Raw genomic sequence first — 22,677 nt, 5'->3', positions numbered from 1 at the left:
TCCAAGGTGCTTCAAAACAAACCTTGAAGAAAGTGCTCTAGTGTGTGTTTAATTTAGTTTTTGATCCAAGGTGCTTCAAAACAAACCTTGAAGAAAGTGCTCTAGTGTGTGTTTAATTTAGTTTTTGATCCAAGGTGCTTCAAAACAAACATTAAAGAAAGTGCTCTAGTGTGGGTTTAATTTAATTTTTGATTCAAAGTGCTTCAAATCAAACATTAAAGAAAGTGCTCTAGTGTGGGTTTAATTTAATTTTTGATCCAAGGTGCTTCAAAACAAACATTAAAGAAAGTGATCTAGTGTGGGTTTAATTTAGTTTTTGATCCAAGGTGCTTCAAAACAAACATTAAAGAAAGTGCTCTAGTGTGAGTTTAATTTAGTTTATGATCCAAGGTGATTCAAAACAAACATTAAAGAAAGTGCTCTAGTGTGAGTTTAATTTAGTTTTTGATCCAAGGTACTTCAAAACAAACATTAAAGAAAGTGCTCTAGTGTGGGTTTAATTTAGTTTATGATCCAAGGTGATTCAAAAGAAACATTAAAGAAAGTGCTCTAGTGTGGGTTTAATTTAATTTTTGATCCAAGGTGCTTCAAAGCAAACATTAAAGAAAGTGTTGTAGTGTGGGTTTATTTAGTTTTTGATCCAAGGTACTTCAAAACAAACATTAAAGAAAGTGCTCTAGTGTGGGTTTAATTTAGTTTATGATCCAAGGTGCTTCAAAACAAACATTAAAGAAAGTGTTCTAGTGTGGGTTTAATTCAGTTTTTGATTCGTTATATTCTTTGATGAATAATTCTGTATAACCAGTTACTTTTATTAAATATTTTTTATGAATTGCACTTGAATCAACTGTTTTACAAATATGTGATGTTAAGAACTTAATAAAAGCGTAAAGCAGAACTTAATAGAGACTGCGAACGTTTTTTTTTCCCTCTGAACCATATACTTACAGTGTATTTACCCATTAAACGTGTTTTACATGCTTATACGTAGGTTATACCTAGCTCCAAATCTTTTCCATATATGAATACGCCTAGTATCTGACTGCAGAGTCGCTTTTATTAATATTTTGTCAAAATTAGTATTGGTCATTCGGTGCAGATAGCCTCGTTGCTTTGCGCCATTAAATTACAAACAACCAAACCAGCAGAGTGAAGCGTGACTCATCTATAAAGACAGAATATCGCTGTGTCGTTGGTCTCTATGGACGTGTTCTTAAAACGTTTCAGACGAACTCATTTGTAGCTTGTTATGAGCAGAATATATCTAATTGGGTGAATGATATAAAGGCCAGCCTTGTGAAACATGTTTCTGACGTCGCAAACTGTTACGGATTTCATTTGCAGTTGCTCATTTGCCTCTGTTTCGGAGCGGACACTCTGTGATTGTTGTGAGGAGCCAGAATCAACAATTGTCTGCTTGTGTTGTGAAAGATAAACAACCTTATTCAGGTGTCAGAGTGACCGTACCATTAGTTTGAAAGCAGTTCTACATCCTGCTAACGACACTTTGAGACACCTATAGCCAATTTGCAGCAGCCTGCTGTGATTTGTTTGCTTCCATTCGTCCGATAGTACTCAACGTGAAAATGAGTGAAGCATTTAAATATTTCTTTAACAACTGAGTTAAGAGTGTTTGAAACCACTATATAAGGTAAATGACCTGATTTTTTGCGTTAAAACGCTTCGTTCTTACCACTGAAAAACCGGGGGAGGGGGTCACTAACATATTAACGTCTTAAATAATGTACTATTACACAGTTCCATCAAAACAATTGCCACATTATTTGACCAGTCTTAATTTGTGTGGTTTGAATACAGAAAATCCTTATTAGGGATGATCAGTTCAATGATCACCAAAACTAACAAATTTTCTTTCTTTTTATCTAATCTCTACCTTAAAATTACCAAGTTGTTGCCTAAATCTTTCGTTTTTATATGACTTTTTTATGTTACTTGAGTTAAAGATTATTAAAGTAATGATAAAAAGTTATTGGACGGATCTTATTGTGAATTCATCAGTTTTTTTCTTTTAATTTTTGTAAAGAAAGAGCTTATTAAGTCTGCATTCTTTTATGCGTGGCAAACATAAATTCAGGATATTATTGGTGAAAATCGGAAACACTATCGGTAGATACGATCGTAAAAATGTATGTCAACAGTTAGTAGGATAGGTGATAGTTTGAGAATTAAAAAAAAATGTTTCTATTTTTACAGTTTCCTTCCATTTTAACATAATTTGGTGAAGAAACGTAAGTTTTTAGTTTTGCAGCTTGTTAAGTTGTTTAAAGTGTATGTTTGGTAAAATGTTCTTCTTTAGAACATTGATCTTGTTGTTTTATGTTTCTCGCAAAAAAATGTGAAAATTTTTTTATCTTTTACTTCCTGCAGTTACTAAATCCATTTAAAATTTATGTTTCAGATCTTGAATTAATTTAAATCCTGCGGTATTAGCTACATTTTATAAAGTGAAACACGAATTGATGCACACATAAAAGTGGGGAACCTTCAGTTCTAAATTCTATGTGGAGCGTTCAGTTGTAAATTATTCTATGTAGAACTTTCAGTTGTAAGTTATTCTATGTGGAACGTTCAGTTGTACTTTATATGTGGAAACTTCAGTTGTAAATTCTGTGTGAAACCTTCAGTTGTAAATGCTATGTGAAATCTTCAGTTATAAGATATTTTATGTGGAAGTTTCGGTTGTAAGTTATTCTATGTGGAACCTTCAGTTGTAAATTCTATGTGGAACCTTCAGTTGTAAATTCTATGTGTAAGTTTCAGTTGTAAATTCTATATGTAAGTTTCAGTGGTGATTTATTCTATGTGGAATATTTAGTTTTAAATTCCATATGAAGCCTTCAACTGTAAACTGTATGTAGAACCTTCAGTTGTAAATCCTATGTGGTAAACCACTTATTTTATAGTTTGATCAATATTATCTATGAGAAAAGCCTTGCTGTACGGTCTTTTAGAAATCCACTCTGTCAGTTCGGAAAAAGGAATAAAGTTTAACAGATACATCACCGCAGGATAAGAAATATACATTTATTCAATAGAATCCTAGCAACGATAATAGCTCTCTAAAGAGAAACTGTCTTGAACGGTCTCAAGCTTTTGTTTTTCTTTAACAAATTATAAATGCGTTACATAGTAAGAGAATTCATTACCATCGATTGAAAAGTAACTAATCATTATCAGGTTTTACCAACAACATCGTGAATTTCACCAGTTAAACCATGCCTCCTATTAATGAGTCCAATGATCGTGTTTAAAATATCCACTGCCCATATAAAGCAAGTATGAAACGATTTTTCGACCAATGATAGAATCATTTGGAACTTAAGATAGTGCTTGCGTTTTGAAACGCAATGCCACTTTTTAATGTTATAAAAATAAAATAAAATCGGGCTAAATCTTATTGTTCATGTTTCGTTTTACTTTAGTCTTAAACACTTATGTATCAGAATAACCTAAAATCAAAACGAAGAAAAGTTTATATTTTCCTGATACACTATAGGAAATCTATTCAAAAATGCTTTACAAAAGTATTAAAATTTGTAATACATATTCACATACTTAGTGATACTGTAGTGATTTATGTTTCATTATTTCTCAGTCTATCATAGTGCTCGATAATGTAAACAACTGAACTGTGAAAATGTGTGTAATATATATTCACATATTTAGTGATACTGTAGTGATGTATGTTTCATTATTTCCCAGTCTATCGTAGTGCCCGATGATGTAAACAAGTGAACTCTGAAAATGTGTGTAATACATTTTTTATACCAAACTTTTATTAACTGAAAGCAAAAACCAGTGATTTGAGTATTATTTAAAATACGAGATAATATACATCAGAAGTGTTTCAAATGTTAACACCTTTCATTGCTTTAAGTATTTTTAAGTCACATTATTTATTTTAGTAATTCGATAGGCTGGTAAAAAACGCTCCAATTAGTTGACAATTCACGAAGAACAATAATTATATGCATGGGATATTGTATCAGTTTCTCAGCTCAATATCTTTCGTTATTATCTTAAAATTGATTATTGTTTTAATCCTGTATCCACCATTAATTTGGAATATATAAGTCACGGTTTTTGTTAAAAAATACACCTCCTAGTCAGTGCAAAACACATGATTTTTATCTTATGTAATTGTAAAATACCAATGTACTATATAACAATTATATAACATTCGTGTAATTTCATGTTACGACCTCTTATCGATAGTTTTTAGATGCTGTGCTACAATATTAAATCCATAATCTTTGCTGCCTATCACCTCTTCGAAAAAGGGATACAAGCGTGTTTTTTTTATTTTCTCAGTTGGGTTCCTTTAGGCCGACAGCAGGAGAAAAATGCAGGAAGAGCTTCTGAAAAATAGAAAAATAAAATAAAAAATAAACGATGTTGATTTGAAGCGTCTGATTTTTTTTTGTTATGAAGCCTACTTCAATATCATTAACCTATAAATATAAAAAGCAGCTGCACGTTTCGTTTTTTAGATGCATAATATACACACTAAACTTTCACCTTTCACTTCTTATCAAAATACACGAAAAGTTACTAAGAATATAATATATTAAAAATAAAAGAATTATTTCATGTTACTTGAAATCAACAGTTTATAAATATTTTTTTTTATTATTTTCGAAATATCTGAAATATAACATTAAATTTCGTTTCTTCATTTCTAGATGGTTCACTTTAAATAATCACCTTTGACTCCTACATCCTAATTAAAAACTTAAGATAATTTTGAGAATGATATTTTGTGAAGAAATTAGCAAAGTTGATAATGATTCACTAGTAGGGATTGAGCTAGAAACCGGGTGTCATACTGTTCGTCATTTATTACCCGTAAATCTAATATCGTGTGTTATTAATATCTCTCGAAATTGTAATTACGCTGGTATTTCTATGAAAACGAGAATACCAAGATAGATAGGTTTCTATTTCATATTATGAATTTCTATAATAATAGTTATCATGCATGACCTATAAAATAATTTGTTTTATCCAACTGTACTGTGAACATTTCCATATCTTCATGTCTAACTGTATTAAGTGAATATTTCCATATCGATATGGAAATACTCACTTAATACAGTTGGACATGAAGATATGGAAATATTCACTTAATACAGTTGGACATGAAGATATGGAAATACTCACTTAATACAGTTGGACATGAAGATATGGAAATACTCACTTAATACAGTTGGACATGAAGATATGGAAATGTTCACTTAATACAATTGGACATGAAGATATGGAAATATTCACTTAATACAGTTAGACATGAAGATATGGAAATATTCCCTTAATACAGTTGAACATGAATTCATGTCCAACTGTATTAAGTGAGTATTTCCATATCTTCATGTCCAACTGTATTAAGTGAGTATTTCCATATCTTCATGTCCAACTGTATTAAGTGAATATTTCCATATCTTCATGTCCAACTGTATTAAGTGAATATTTCCATATCTTCATGTCCAACTGTATTAAGTGAACATTTCAATATATTCTTTGTATTAGAGGCTATTGAAATAGTTCCAACGTTTAGATAATAAGAATAAGATTGTTGAAAAAGATGATAGCGCTCAATATTCATTGTCAGTCTGTATAATCCTCTATATTAGGTAAGTACATCAACCTGCTAAATACCCTCACTATTCTCAATCATCTTCTTATCTCTATGAATAATTAATTATTGAGGTTGAATATATCCACCTATTTGAGCGTATTATACATATATATATATATATGCAAATTTCCTTAACTATCTACATCGCCCATTTTGTTCTCATGTTACATTAATAACACGTGTTTTCCAAGCTATACATATATTTGCATTACCCATGCAGACGCTTATTTGAACTTTCATGGGAATCTTATTTGTATAGAGTCGAACGTGTAAACGGTATTTTCCTCTGTCTGACGGTGTCTTCTACAAATAGAAGTTTGGCTGAAGCAGTTTATTTAGTTGTGTGCGTGCGCGTTTGCTATTTACATAACTCATTCAAATCATTTTAAAAAGTAAACATACTACAGTCTTTATAATAAAATTCAATTTGAAGTTTAAAATTACCAGAAAATATATCTGTTACATCACAGACCTTTATTTTTGTATTAATATGCATAAATAGTTCTTGTGCTAAGTAGATAAAAATATTCATTAACTTTGCATAATTATTAATTTTTGTTTTACATTCAAAACAACTGTTTATTCTGTCGCGAGTTTTAATCAATAAAGATATAAATAATTATAGTATTCATATGATGTTTGTGTATATAAATTAAACACAACACTTTTCACACTTCTTGGTTCACTGTGAAAATATCTTAAGAATTTACTCAGTGTTGCGTGTTTTGCTTTCTGGAAGTTAAAATTAGAAACGACAGTTCCTTTGAAATTTTATTCTATGTTAAAGGAACTAAGTAAAGAAAAAAACATGGAGTAGGTGATTTTATAAGCCATTCAGTGATGAAGTGAATTTTGTCTTTTATTTGGAGCCCTCTACTGGAAATCCTCCTAGCATTAGAAGTAAAGTTATCCTTTTAAAAAGGAAGGCGGGATGAGATTCATTGCCATAATAATATCAAACTATCTACACCAGTCATCTTGTAATAATGCAAATTAATGAGAAGTTGTTTTTGAAATGACACATAAATTTTTCTCCCTAAGCAAAGTTTTTTTTTTAAACTTTCGTGCCAGTTATATTTGTATACGGAGTCAATTCTGTGAACACCCATTTGACTTTCCCTGAACATTTCTTCTATAAATACTACTTTCAATGAACTGTTCGCTTTCTTCCATATTAGGGCCGGGCATGGCCTGGTGTTCAGTGTTTCAGACTGTGTATCGAACGGTCCGAGGTTCGAGATGTAATGCTGCTCACGCTCCGCACTTTCAGCTAAGAACATGCTATAAAAGTACCATTCGACCTCTTTATTCGGCTAACAGAGCTAGACAAAGCTTTTGTAGTGATGGGTGTGGCTGACTGGCTACTTTTCCTCTGTTGTTGGTCAGTAGCTCAAAATAAGGGACACCTATACTTGAACCTTGGAGGTCTCAAACTAGTCGTTTGGTTCAATTGTCTGTAAATCACCGTTTTTGTTGAAAATTCAGTTTAATTTCGATTTACATCACAGACTCCTTGCTGATAACGTGTCGTTTTTTGTTTCATTTTAATCTGGGTGTTCGTTGTTATAGTTAAAATGTAACACATCATATTATCTACTCTTTCATTTTAACCTGGGTGTTCGTTTCTATAGTTAAAACTCAATATCTCTTCTTGTCTACTGTTTCATTTTAATCTGGTTGCTCAGTTTTTTATCGTTAAAACTCAATATATCTTCTTACCTACGGTTTCATGTTAATGTGGGTGCTCAGTTTTTTATCGTTAAAACTCAATATCTCTTCTTGTGTACTGTTTCATTTTAATCTGGTTGCTCAATTTTTATCGTTAAAACTCAATATATCTTCTTACCTACGATTTCATGTTAATGTGGGTGCTCAGTTTTTTATCGTTAAAACTCAATATCTCTTCTTGTGTACTGTTTCATTTTAATCTGGGTGCTCAGTTTTTTATTGTTAAAACGCAATGTTTCTTCTTGTCCACTCCTGATTCAGTTCCTATCGTAAATCGTAGCATTTTTTCAATCCTTTAAACTTTATGAGCTTAAAAAAAAAGTAAATGCCTATGCTTGTAGAAGTTCAAAATTCCACAGTGAAGCTTCTATCCATTACAAATATCATTGAATGAATTTCAACAAATTTATCTTACAAATTTTAAGAATATTGATTATGCTATAGTTAACATGTGATTTTTGTTTATAATGTTCTGTAAATTTGTGCTTTTATTTTCATATCAAAATGAATAAGAGCTAAGCTATACATATTTTAATCCAGTGAACATTCAGCTTCGAGTTATTTTATGACAGGTTTATTAAGATAAAATCCTAACGGTAGACTAATATACACACACAAAAAAGAAAGATAATTTTCACTTTATGGAACACATTTTATTTTCATACATTAATAATATCTGAAGTTAAAACGCTCATATGTCTATTTTCATAAAATAATGTATTTATCACCATCGAACATAGTTCTAGTAAAAAGCATTGAATAAAAAAGAAAAATTTTGCAACCAATATTTCTAAGGAGTGGCGCGTTAGTTCATTGAAAGGCCTAACTTACTAAGATCCGAAAGAGAATGTGTCCAACCATTTTAAACGATAGCTTGTAATGGTAAATTATGTTATTAAGCAATATTAAATGGTACAAATCAAGCTCACGAATGCTAAATTTGGATATAATCTGACAGACTAAAACCAAAATCTAAATCTATGCTGAAAAAAACTATGAATTTAATGTTTTAATAATCAAAAATATTATTGTGTGATATCTTCTTAATATCACTGATTATTATGATTAACTAAAGTTGAGTAAGATGAATATAAAAAATACATTAACTAAAAAGACCAGTGCGTAATCTAATAGTATTTCTTGCCGACAGGAGAAACTAGGATAGATAGATAAACAGAGAGATAGAAGCTGCACATCTTCTTTCCTGTTATTCTTTTGAGGGTATTTCTAGAAGATAACATGTCAAACAAAACATTTTTTGATTGATTGCATATCTATATCTGGCAAGATATGATTGCCTAAAAAAAAGCTTCACTCCCTTGGGCTGAAACTTTCGCTACGCATGACTCAATTGTATGGTATATATATATTTTTTTTCTTAAATCTTTAAATAACTTCCATGGTGCAACGGTATAAAGTTTAAATGGAGTGTGTTGAGATGAATTTAGGAAAATTGCCAATGATGAGAAGAATTTTCAAGTTTTAAGCTCAATTTACTTATTTGTTGCAATACTTTAAGTTTGTTTCGAGACTAGAATTAAGAATTATCACTTACCATAAGAGTGATTGATCTCGGGGTCTAGAAAAAGTATAAGGAAAACGTAAGTAATAATGAAAAATAAGAAATGTTTAGTTGGTGTGTTTGTGTATTTTGATATAAATTTCTTTAGCCTGATTTCCAATAACAATAGAAAATAAACTTGAATATAAAATTTTGTAAAGTAGTGCAAAACCAATAAAAACGAAACAGAGGACAGTTGTATTAAAACACGGCAGACAAAAGCCATAATGAAATCTGAGTACTAGACAAAGTCATGTTACCCTATTTACGTAAACGCTTTTGTTTGTTTGCATTTATGCACAAAGCTACACAATGGGCTATCTGTGCTCTGCCCACCACGAGTGTCGAAACCCAGTTTCTAGCGTTGTAAGTCCGCAGACATACCGCTGTGCTACTGGAGGGCACGTAAACGGTAACTCTCTTCCAAGGATTAGTGTTTCTATTTGTTACCAAACGAAATAGGGTCAAATTTACTTTAAAATAATCACGATAGTTCTAACTGCAACGTTTGTTGAATGCCATTTGTTTCAGCCGTAAAATCACATATTAGAAATATGGTAAATTGTTTACGTTGATGATAATTTAGAAGTAAGAATATATATAAATGCTTACTTACTCCAAAGATGCATTTACTGTATTTACATATATTAAAAGTCTTATATCGACATAAGACAAAATATTCAATTTCAAATAACTACTTGAGTTACTAATAATAGGTAGTCAAACAACGATTTATAAGCATAAGAAAGAGTTTTTTTTTTATGGTAGAATATACTACATCTTTCGATAGAACATTAGTCTGTGTTGTGTTCTTCAATGTTATATAGAAAGATGTAGTATGTTTCATCATCAATAAAAGTTTTCCTTATGCTTATAAATAATTGTTTGCCTACCTGTTATTATATTAACATAATGTGCTTTTTTACTCAAATATTTGAATTACATTGTGCGTTTAGGAGTCAAAAATGCATTATAATTAAAACATCACAAACTTTAGAAAATACAGTATCATTATAGTAGATTTACCAGTCATCAAGAGGCTTAGCAAAAACATTTGACCAACTAAATTAATCGATGTTTCTTAGCCTACACAGCAAATGGATGTAAATCAGCTGTGTCACGTTCATTTTTATTTGTCAACAGGAATAGTTTATTTGTGTAGTGAAGAGTGTATATGAGTAGCGAAAGAAACCGATGACATAAGCTTGTCGAAACGTTGTGGTTTCTTTCACTATCCATTCAAGCAGTTTCCAAACTTTTATTTTCTAATAAAGTGAGTTCCTCGTCATCAAACCATATCTGAAAATCTACGAGAATGTATATGTTCCCAGGTCTTTCTTCAACGACCCTAACTGGGTATCAAGTAATTTGGGTTTTTAAAAACTGTTATGAAAAACACTTGATGCATATATTATTGCTTGAAACTTACAAAAGAGAAGAATACAGTGAATATTAGAAATCAGTATTATCGTGTCGAATAATAACCCAAAACTTTGTACGAATATAAAAGTTCGCAGACTAATGAGTTTAGATTGAAAAATAAAATCGTTGATTCCTGTAGTGTAATTAGTACCTTTATTCTATGTATCTTTAAATACTTCAGCTCCAACAAGATTACTCAAATTCAAAACATCTTCCTACTTCGCGCATGATACTTGGAGCCTTCTTGTAGTTTTCAATACGACAAAAGATGCTTGTAAAAATCATAATTGTATAGCGTATATATATATATATATTTCGTTCTAATAGAACTTATTTTTGTTTTACTTTTGTGTTTTGCAACTCAGCCAGCACGTAACCTCTTCGTTTTTTTATTTCTTTACTAGTCAAGACAACGAGAAGTTAATAACTTCCATGAAATTCAAGATGATCATTTCCTGAGCTTAGATTTTGAAGATGAAAATCCTATTAAGTTCGGAGAAAAAAGTAAGTAAACATTTTTTGTGATTATTTCCCCGAAATGGGGCCGAAGGCCGCCTGGAGGGGTTACCTGATTTAACCACTCGCACCACCATACAATAGTATGTTGCCTGTCAGTCAGTCAGTAGACACTAAAATTAGTCACGTACGGGACGCTTAACGTTGCAATTTATACTGTTGTGACATCAGTAAAACTTGCGCATGCCATGAATCACTAGAGGAATTATGCACTATGTAGGTTACATCACAGCTTGACATGTGAACTTCAAAAGCAAGAATTAAAAACATTTGTTTCTCTTAATTTTGGTTTTATTTACTCTTGAACCAGATCGCTTTAGGGGACCCTACGGAAGTACATCTAGAATTAGATACTGTATTGCAGTGAAAGGCGTTTTACAGGCGCGAATCACGTTACATTGTAGTTACTTGTACATACGCCACACATATCAAGGTTCACATACAAAAACCGATATTAATTATTACAATACATTCAAAACATTATATTTTCACTTTCTAATACCTGATAATTCGTTCGTTAAACACGTGCAAGTTACGAGTAGCTGGTAAAAGAATTTAAAATAAAACTTCACTTGATGTACAAAGGAAACTTTAAAAGAACGGGTATACCAAAAATAATTAAAAACAAGATGTTTTGACTATATAGTTAAGTACATGCTTTTCATATTGCTTAAAATAAATAATCAAAGTATTATATAATAACAATCAAATCATTAATTAATAAAGTCGTATTAGAACACATAAAAAAGCTCTTTGAATTAATGCTAAAACTTTCATTATATTAAAGTTTTTACTCAGTTGTCCATCTAATAAGTTTTCCCTTTTCTTTCTTTTACTTAGACATTTTCTGTCTGTATGGCTATATAAATAAAATCAAATTTGTTCCATTTCTGAATTCATGATGACGTTCGAGTTGTCACTCAAACATTTCAGAAATGCATTTAATTTTACAGAAAAAATACTTATTACGATAATAGTTTTAAGAAATACAGTTTCACTTTGAAGGTACAACTACAGAAATGTATTCATATGAACATAAAAACAAATGTGATTTAACTGGATTTCTTCAACTCGTTAAAAAGTTTAAACATAAAGAAGTAGGAGTCAATTTAGTCAGAAACTGTTAGTTTGTAAAAGTGGATATTTTAAAATCTTAGTCCCAGTTAGGTTCAGGTCTTTCTGCGTCTGATTTACTTTCTGTTTTTTTTTTGTTTTTTGTTAAGTTGTTTTTCATTCTATGTGTCACATAAAGATATTGCAATTATTAATTTCGCTTAGTTAATTTTCCGGCTCATGGTAAATTTTTTGAACTTTTACGAATCTTTACTCTTTTCCCTGGTGTGAAAAGATCTTTACATTTTTATGTTTGTCATTAGAGCCTTTTAATTACATTTTCACTGGCAACTGTCATTCTCTGAAAGAAAAATCTACGGAAAAGAATGAGAGTTACTCTACTTTCCCCATTGTAGTTGATTCACTAGAAAGTTCACACTTAGTCTTTTATGTTATTGAATAATAATTAAATCGTTAAATTACTAACATGATTCAAGAAAGAAATTTTATGATATTTGGAATTTTGAGTTTCTTACATAAACAGATATAGTAAGAAAACACTACATACTGTCCAGTTATAGTTATATGCATAGTATTTGTTACTGAATTAAATAATGTGTATAAAACTAGAAAAAAAAATGGTATTCTAGCCATGACGTCACTCTTGACATAGAAGAAATGAAATAAAAGTTTGCTGCAGTAAAGGGAATAAAATCAACAACACTGAAATGAATAAATTAGAGAATTTTTTCAAGTTCTGTATTTCGAAATTTAAGAACATTGAAAAACAATTAGGCTGAAAAGTAAAATAGTTTTGTGTAAGGTTTCGTCATTTATCTTTAATTTGATATATCCATTAGCTCTGTCCAATTTTCAAAATTACGTCTTGTAATCCTGCTTTTCATACATTTAATGAAAGATTTATGACAGAAAAGACAGTAAAAAAGCTAATTACTTTTAAGTAGGATTTAAGACTTTTTAACATATGTGTATTTGCATTTGCGCGTGTTTTTAATCTCATGTATACAGTAATAGTTAGGCGTCTTATGAATTGCCCAGACCTCCTTAATGCTTTCATTAGCGCACATGCATTAAAACGTGTTCGAGGAAAGAAGAACTGGCAAAGATTAGCGTAAGATATATGGAATGCAGAATATATACATTTCAAAATATTCAAGCCTTGAGAAATTGAAGCCAATTATACATTGTACGATGACGAAAATATCAATTTGCATATTTTCTCAAACGTTCAGTTGTTTAAAAACGCAAGCATAAACTTTCTAATGTTAAATAGAAGCCGAAGTTTTTGCCATTCGGGTTTCTAACGCGCACGTCTTCCAAGAAGAAGACCCGGGATCGAATCCTGACTGCTAACAAAACAAAAATAGTTCTCAGAACTTATTTGAAAACGGCAGAAGCTTAGGACAAAAAGTAATTAGCAGTTAATATCTAGTGCTTAAAACAAATGCGTAAAGGATTAAGAATTTGACTTTGTTGATCGCATAGGCTATTTACCACCCGAACGAACGAGTGGTATCGTATGGTCACAACCTTACTTACCGTAAGTAAAAGATTACCAGTTGCACGATAGTCAAAAATAAAATATTTCGCGGATAATAAATTTAAGAATGCGCCCAGTGGACAGCCAGAATGTTGTATGACAATAATATAACTAAAATATGATTTAATAATAAATTTGTCGCATCACGTTTTTAAAAAAGAAACAAATTAAATAAACCCGACAAACTACCTTAATTGTGATTTCGTAACACTATCTAATATCAGGACAGAAAAAAGTTTCAAAACGAATTATCCCAAAATGTGGTTGTAGGGAATAAGAAATATAGTCATAATTTATTATTTTTACAATAACTTATACCAGCTTTGATTCAGCCAGTTCGAAGGTTTATGACATACTTGTTATATACTAGCGTATTTTTCGTGTTGTCCTTAATCATAATCACATGAAGTTTTAGTTGAAAGTGGTTTCTCAGTTCGCCACAAAGTCGCCACGTTCACAAATGTACGTCTTCTCTAGGTTAACATATCACGTAAAAAAGAGCACGAGGTTGTCTAAAAACGTTATTGGATCGATCAATTCGGCCTTGTTGTAAACCTAGACAATGAAACACATACAGTACACTTATGTAGGTTCATACCATATATTTAATAATCTCTTGACTCACGCATTGCATCTCTGTTCAGATGGTCAATTAAGTATTTTAAAAATTTACTTAGTTTCGGCAAAAAGGCTTATGTATAAGTGTATGTTGTTCTTCGGCTTTTCTATTTTATTCTGTTCAAAAAATTCGGCAGGAAACACTAAGACGTTTCTCTTTAGTATGCCCCCCAGTGGCACAGAGGTATGTTCTGCGGATTTACAACGCTAGAAACCGGGTTTCGATACCCGTGGTGGGCAGAGCACAGATAGCCCATTGTGTAGCTTTGTGCTTAATTTCAAACAAACAAACAAACTCTTTTAGTATATGTGAATACTATTTTAGAACTTAGGATGACAAATGATAAAAAATATTTCGTTGTAGAAAAACTTTTTAACGAACGTTCCGACATCAAGATTTCATGGAAAACAGGACTCAAAGAGATTTGATGTCACTTGACTTTGCGAATAAATCGATAATTTCTGTCGGATTTTGCATTACAAAAAAATCAAATGTCACCTCTCTAAACGCGAGACCTAGCAAAGTTTAATCTAATTTCAAAGGAATTTCACAGTGAAATGGTACTCGTGCTGAACATTTTTTAAGCAAATTTTTTTTCCATCTTTCTAAAAAATTTTCGCAAATCTCTTTCAGGTCACCTATCTAAAAGAAGACTTTTCGTTTTTGTAAAACAAGCTTAATAATGCGTGCAATAAAAGATGCGATTATGTTTAGCTAATTTAGGAAAGTTTTTCTAATCGAAGCAACATCCTTTGTGATTCGAAATAATGAAGGCTTCTAAACAGTACCTTTAAACCTATTCATCATTAGAAATTTCTTTAAAAGAAACATCCACTGTGTTTCAGAAACATATACATATTGTTAGTGAGTAACTTTTTCGGGTTTTCTTCATTTTCTCATCACACACGCACTCTTATGTAGTACGCACTCTTATGAAAACAGAGACTCTTTATTTTTAGTTATATTTTTCTAAAGCGTTTCTTGGGACAAAGCTACTCAAAATGACGTCACTGACATGACTTGCGACCATGTGCGCAATATTAAACATTTTACTAATCTACACATTGAGCAGTTTGTCGACATGTTGTTGTTGTTTTTTCATCTGAAGATAATATTGTCATAATTTGGTAATTAATATTCAACTGAGAGCTTTAACTGCATCAGTTAACCTATATTCTGACACTTTAAACCATTGAAGATATTATTTGGATTTTGGGATTGGACTCCCCTGGCGAGGACAAAAATGTTTTCTATTCTGGAGACAAATAATTATTCTGCGTTGTTGATGTGTTTTTATTCAAAATTTGGGAATAAAATATTAAACCAAAAGACAACAATACACATTTCACAACTCCTTTGCAAACGTATACATACATGTATATATATATATAATAAATTTCAAACACATCCTTTGTGTAAGAGTTCTTCCCTTCGTCTTGTTGGATTATTTTTTAATAGTTTTTGACATCAATTTTTACTAATAGAAACATGTCATTGCTTGTAGCACAGTTAATTTTTTTTGGTTAATGTGTTTTTAAAACCTACAAGACATCAGGTAAAACTTTAAGTAACAAGAGGGACATTCAGTAGAGCGCATGCCTCCGCCACGCAGCGTTGATCATAGTCGGCTCTAAAAAAATACAAAAATGTGTTCGTCGTTATTAACGGACACGAACCATTTTTGACAGGACAATTAGGAATAATATTCTATACATGTCCATCAAGTTTCATCAAAATCAAATAATTTTTGACTGAGTTATAGGGCACAAATAGTGCGAAAAATCGGCCTCATGCTAACAGATAGGGATTTTTTCATTTTCGTGACCTTGACCCTCCAAAAACTAATAACTTCTAAGTTGTATCATAGTCCAAATGTATACCAAGTTTCGTCCAAATCCATATGGCCGTTTTTGAGAAATCTTGCTGACAAATACACAAACAAACACACAGGGGTGAAAACATAACCTCCGTCACCTTAGGTGACGGAGGTAAAAAACATGATTTATAGAATTTGGGTTAGAATATTTCCTCTTTATCTGAACATATCCAAAAACTTTAAACTCCCATCTTTCTGGCGTAAGGTATGCTTTCTAGGATTTTATTTTGGTCATTATTTTTAGTCTTCAAGACAAAAAGCGTAGTTCATAGATCCATCAGTGGGAAGCCTCGCGTGATTCTCTAACGTTGACGTTCTTGACACATGATTTATCATTTACCATGCGTGTCTAAAACCCACGTCCACCTTTAATGTATCAGGAACTCTCGCATGTTGCTTCGGTTAAGCCTAGAAGCATTATGATTCCAGAGAAACGCAACCTCTCTAGAGCTTTGCATCTTTGTTGCTTCGTATATTTTTTCCGTAAGTTTACACTTTTGCATTCTCTAGACTCTCTGCAACCGTCTTTGTAGATGCCAGTATATACTGTTGGCGTGTTTTAATTATTCCAAATGTTCATTTAATTTTAATAAAGCAAACTAAGGCTTGATTGACATATTACTAAAAAAAAGTAAGCGTACAACAACTGAAAATTCTCAGTATTGTTTCTATAATTTGCTACTTTTATTTATAGTCCTTGTTACAAGCAAAAGCTTCATCAATAGGCTGATAACATAGTAATTCTTTGAATTTTTACAAAACCATAATATAGACTGAAAGCAGCCCAATGAATGATGTATAAAATCATATGATTAGAGTTCGATTTTATGCTTCATTTTAGAATTATCTATGGGGACCTATATGGATCTCACAAGTCTTTTAAACGTGTTTCTAAACAATTTATACACCAAATAATAACTGTATTTTACTGTTGAGTGATAATTCGAAATTTCGCTTACTAAAATAAACATCGCAATCGAACTTACAGTATTACTTAATACTTATATCGCGATTAGATTAGTATGTAAAATCTCAGCTCTGTGCATGTGTTCATTCACAGAGAAACACTCAGAAACATTACTCTCGTCATTATCTTATCCAGCATCTACAGGGCTTACAGAAAAAAAAAGAAACATCCTTTTTCTTCTCAATGTTGCAATATGCACTAAAAGAAAATGTTAAATAAAAACTTTTAGCTTGTGACATTTCGTATGGTATTATTTTGTCAGTTATCGTCGGACCTATGTCTTGCTTTTTTTCATATGCTTTTTTTTCTAAAAATCATCGAATTAGAATAATCGATTACCATAATTGTAATCGGGATTATTCACAAATATCGAGTCGATAATCGAAACGAATTGCAATACTGATAATCGATCAGCACTACTGTGAATTCGAAGATTTATGTTTCGTGACTTGTCACTTTAATAACGCGCTCTGCACTTTGGAGTGTGGATGCGCTAAAAGATTGAGAGTAAAAAGAGTATCCCAGGAGTTGATGGGAATGCTGTTGATTAGCTGCTTTCCTTCTATACTATCAGTTCAAAATTGGGGACGGCTATGCGCAAATAGTCTTATAAAGCAAATAACCGTCCTTTCGAATTAAATGTTGGTTTAGAACAGTAAATCGTTGAGAAAAGATTGACGTTAGTGTCCAAAATTACTTACTTAAATTGTATAGCAAAGTTAACATCTAATCTAAAAAAAAATAAATATAAAAGTGTGACTAGCTGATTTTCTTCTTTCTACGTTGGCATGTTATTGTTTGGTTCACAAAATTTATCCAGCTTCATTTGCGTTCCAGTTTTAATACCTGCCTCTATCACGTCATAATTGTATGTATTTTAAGGAGAACTGGAACTAATTCCAATGCTTATATTCATTAATATTTGTAAATAAAGTTAACATAGTGTACATCACGGCAGCCCTGTTTCCTGAAATAGGTATCTCATTTTTTTATAGTCATTCATTTGTATTCATTCCTTATACTTACACTGTAACATATGATCACCACATTTTGTCATTTGAACACACGCATCGTTTTAAATTGTAAGGAGTCAACATTGATCAACATCAAGAACTTATATAGCAATCTGCAATTTAAAGCCTACGAGAACTTTTTTTAAAGTTATCAATTGAAAATTCATAACAATTAAACAACATGGTATGGTCGTTGCTGCAATCTAGTGATTTTTCAGATTCCAATATGTGTACGAAACAAGTATACACAAGTATGTAAGCAACACAAAATCGCTCTCTCCGAAGCCTCATGGGCAGGCCTTTGTGTTTTTCTCTTTTATTTTTTTTTATAAATGTAAATATTGATGTATGTTGCTTAATTCAATAAGCGAATTACAAATGTTCTTTAATGAAAAAAAAAGTGAGGGAATTAGTTTCATAATATTTGTTACTTGTCATTAACTAGAATTAATAACATCAAGCACAATTAAAATATGCAGGGTACCGTCCTTGAAAAACAAATTACTTGTCATCCCTTCATTTCAATGACAAGCTAATTTCTTCAATAGTACCCCCATTGGATCAGCGGCAAGTTCTCGAACTTGCAACACTAAAATCCTGGGTTCAGTTCCCTGTTATGAACCGAGAGCAGATAGACCATTGTGTTGCTTTGGACTTAACAAACAACCAAACACACAAACAAATAAACATACTCTCCAATAGTGGTTAACTAAATCTGTATATATAATATTTGAAAATCATAATGTTTGCTAATTTAGAAATATGTGAAGTACATAATAATACATCAATATCTTTAATTTGATTGTTCTGTCGAGTAAGTTACCGGAAAGTTAATGTGTAAATTTTAACTTTATGTTCTGTCGAGTAAGTTACCGGAAAGTTAATGTGTAAATTTTAACTTTAGGAAAACGTGAATCAACACGTCTTGTATGTGTCGGCATAAGATGTTATCCCTTAAAACAAATATTTCTTCCGAGAAATAAAAGGAATAAAAAATGTTACATTTGCGTTTTATTAAAAGCTTTTCAAGATTAAGCGATTATATTTTAAGGCTAAATATTAAAATTTTTGTTTTTCATTTATTCCACAAAGACCCGTGTGATTCTATTATATGTGGAAAAGGTCGGCAATGTGAGGTGAACGAAGTGGGCCAAGCTGTCTGTATTTGTCAGCTGTACTGTAAACACCATAAAAAACCGGTTTGTGGTACAGATGGCAATTTCTACACTAGTCATTGTGAACTACATCGAGCAGCATGTCTAGCAAGAAAAACCATCCGCATTGATCGCAAGAGAGGATGTTTGAAGAAAAAGGGTAAGTGTGCAAACAATTAAAGGATCATGTCTACTTCATTACTCCCTAGTCTCACTGCTTACTTATAGATTTGCTCGAACTACTATTGTACTGATTGTTATTATTAATTGTTATGATCCTGCTAGCTGTTATGACCCTGGTCGCATCCACTAAAGGCCAAATATGATTTCTGTTGAGCACTTAGATCATCACATTTAACTTATAAAATAGTTTTTGAGAAAACAATAGTAGCTTGTTGTCATTTAGGTCACAAACATAAATGTTAGTTAGCTATAACACATTAACTGTTTCTTTAAAAATTAAGGAGTGTTTTTTCTGGCTGATTATATGTAAGAATTATTATAAAAATCGGTATTATTTATTAATCCCAACAGAAATGTTTAAATAAGTTCTTCTGAAGTTGTTTAATAATTTTTTCATAAATTGAAAAAATATTATTACTAATTTTTATGAGTAGGGATAAGCCTGTTTTGAAGGTGTTATAGCGCTTATGTACTTTTACATTGAACATATATTTTTAGACAACAAAATTATCTCATGGTAACTTTAAGGGATTTGTTAAACTGTGAGGTATAGGAACTGGACGACTTGGAAAAGACAGCCACAGGAAATTTTCAAGAGTTATGGGTGGCTATTTTAGCAGAACATTGCAGGTTTTGGAGCTACATTTAATGTTTTTTTATTAACGGCGAATAACACCATCCCAATTTTCTTAAATGTTTATGATTATATGTATTAGATTTAAATATATTGAACGTAATTACTTTTAACAGTTAAAACTTTATTATTGTTTATTTAAAAAAGTATATAGTGTGTGCATTTTTGATATTTATTACGGTGCAATTAATTGATGTTATGGTGTCTAACTAGGTTGGTGTTGTAACTTTTTTAAGATATTGAATTGTTCCATGTGTTTGCATCATTGTTAAGATACACCTTAACATAACATAATGTTTTGGGACAACAAGGGACCTATTGATCTATCTCAGCTGTCCCATCCTCTAAAGTAAACTAAAACTATTTTAAAAATCTTAAAACTAGTCCTTATCATTCATATAGTTATCAAGCTTTCTCTTAAACTCTCTTAAATTTACTGCCTCCACAACATCCGAAAGCAACCCATTCCAGGGGCCAAATACCCTATTAGAAAGATAAAACTGTCCTAGCTAAAGATGATTCCTACTTTGCCAAAATTTATATTTGTGTCCCCTAATCCTACTATTCTCACTGTTAAATATGGGAAAAGATGATGCATCATCACTATCAATTCCCTTTACAACCTTAAACACCTCAATCAGATCTTCTCTATTCTTTCTTTTTTCAAGAGAAAACTATTTTAAAGATCTTCATCTCTCCTCATATGACAAATCATCCATCCCAGGCACCATTCTAGTAACCCCTATCTGAACCTTTCCTACAATTCTCCTTCCTAAGGTAAGAGCCCAAGACTGAACACAATACTTCAAATGTGGCCTAACCAATGACCTATACAATGAAATTATAACTTACTTAGACTTCTATTCAATATTTCTGTAAATACAACATAAAATCCTATTTGTCCTGCCACTAGCAACAGCACACTGCTTGGATGGCTTAAGAGACTAATCAACCATTACACCAAGATTCCTTTCTTTCATGACACTGTTACGATTATTCCAATCCAAATTATACTTATAATTCATATTATGAAAACCTACATGTATTATCTTGCATTTATTATAATTAAAACCCATCTGACATTTATCTGCCAATCTCAATAAATGATATAAATCCTTTTGTAAAGTAACAGCATCCTTCTTCACATCTAGCAAAACCAAATACTTTAATATCATCTGCAAATTTAAGTAATTTATTGACCATTCCTTCATCTTTGTCATTGATGTAAATCAAAAAGATCAAAGGTTCTAAGACTGAACCCTGAGGTTTAATCCAGTTTGACTGAACCCCATTTATAACAACCTTCTGCTTTCTTTCATCCAATTAGCTACCTTATCTCCCACTCCTATAGGTACGGTTTTCTATTCTTTTTTAGTGTGCTATTTGTTTAGTATATATCAACGTTAGTGTTATAGTAATTGAATCATACTGTAATCCTTTTGCTGGTATGAAAAGATTCTCTCTATTCATGCCTCATTCTCATAAAAAAAAAATCAAAACAAGGCTCTTAACGCATCTTATGTTGGCCTATTGTAAGCAAACAATTGCGACTGCAAACAAAGGCCTGAAGGATTCTGAATGGACAAATAATTTGGCTGCTGTACCAGATATTTCATTGGGTGACGTTACTGCAATCATTCTGAGACATTCAAAAGTGTATACAAAACATATCACTAAAGGCTACATGTTCGTCCATGAGTTGTACGGTCAAAGGTAGGAACGCGTGGGCACGGCTTACCTGTACTTTTTTAGCCTGAACGTTTTTAACGCTTCTGACACTTCTTTATTTAGCACTACACCACCACATGAGGTATATGATATTGAAGGTAGGTCATCTGTCACATTTTGTGTCATAGACATAGGCCTAAAACTGCATGTCGGGAAAGTTCTACATTCGATATTGATTATGTGTTCATAATTTGAAGAATAAAATGCCATAGCAGTTTAAACATACAGTACTAGGTGCCTAGGGGTTACCTGTACTCACTATGCATTGAAAGAGAGATGGGGCGACACTAAATGTTTTGTAATCTCTCAGTAACAACAGTTTTATTATTAACAAGGTTGGACTGAAAGCAGTCCACAAATGGTTTATCTATAGTTTGGAACATTGTTGTTACTTTGCAAGCATCTTCTGTATTGAGAGTGAATGCCTGTCACTTGAACATGATTTATAATGAAACAGTCCTATGTTGGCAAAAACTGGAACAGATCTGATTCTTTCTGTGAATGAGTGTTCTCAAAAAGTGAGAAGATGATAATAAATAATAAATTGACACATCTAAATGAAAACTTTTTCTAGTTTATTTTGTGTGACGTATTGAGTAGTCGCCCTTCGTCAGATAGTAAAGACTGTTTGCAATGGAATTAGGCTCGCATACTTTACAGATAGTTCATACCTCGGTGATCAACATATAAATATAGGCAATCAATTGAGCAAAAGTGAGGAACTTAACAAGTGAAGATAGAAAAGGTTAGTTAGTGAAAGAAAACGTTAAGTTAGCCAGCATGTGAGTGATTATCTTTAACAGATAATATTTTAAAGTGAAATAAATGGAATAATTTGTCTTGCCAAAGGGTGTTCTAAAGTAACTGAACCCATCTGCATGGACTTTGACGAAAGAAGACAATTATTTAAAATTTGAGATACAACTGTGGTAATGCACGAGGTAATGTAAGTGAATTATTTGCTGATATGATTGTGATAAGAGTAGAGAAAATATTTCGTCTTGTC

The 22,677-nt window shown here is 31.6% G+C and overlaps 1 protein-coding gene across 3 annotated transcripts in view; it reads left to right on the top strand.

Moving 5' to 3' along the window:
* LOC106457700 (follistatin-related protein 5-like) overlaps nucleotides 1-22,677 on the top strand; it is a 129,643-nt gene that overhangs the window by 81,165 nt on the left and 25,801 nt on the right. For 2 of the 3 annotated variants that reach the window (XM_022383866.1, XM_013917150.2), the window contains exons 3-4: nucleotides 10,772-10,871; nucleotides 19,065-19,286. In XM_022383866.1, coding sequence (XP_022239574.1) covers nucleotides 10,772-10,871; nucleotides 19,065-19,286 — 322 coding nt within the window. Of the gene's footprint in view, nucleotides 1-10,771; nucleotides 10,876-19,064; nucleotides 19,287-22,677 lie in introns of all 3 variants that reach the window. The other variant, XM_022383871.1, reaches the window with a different exon arrangement.

The sequence above is a fragment of the Limulus polyphemus genome, unplaced genomic scaffold, assembly GCF_000517525.1.
Source record: "Limulus polyphemus unplaced genomic scaffold, Limulus_polyphemus-2.1.2 Scaffold18, whole genome shotgun sequence".
Taxonomy (NCBI): Eukaryota; Metazoa; Arthropoda; class Merostomata; order Xiphosura; family Limulidae; genus Limulus; species Limulus polyphemus.
Note: the sequence above shows the minus strand (reverse complement) of the source record. Positions and strands in the feature narration are given on the sequence as shown.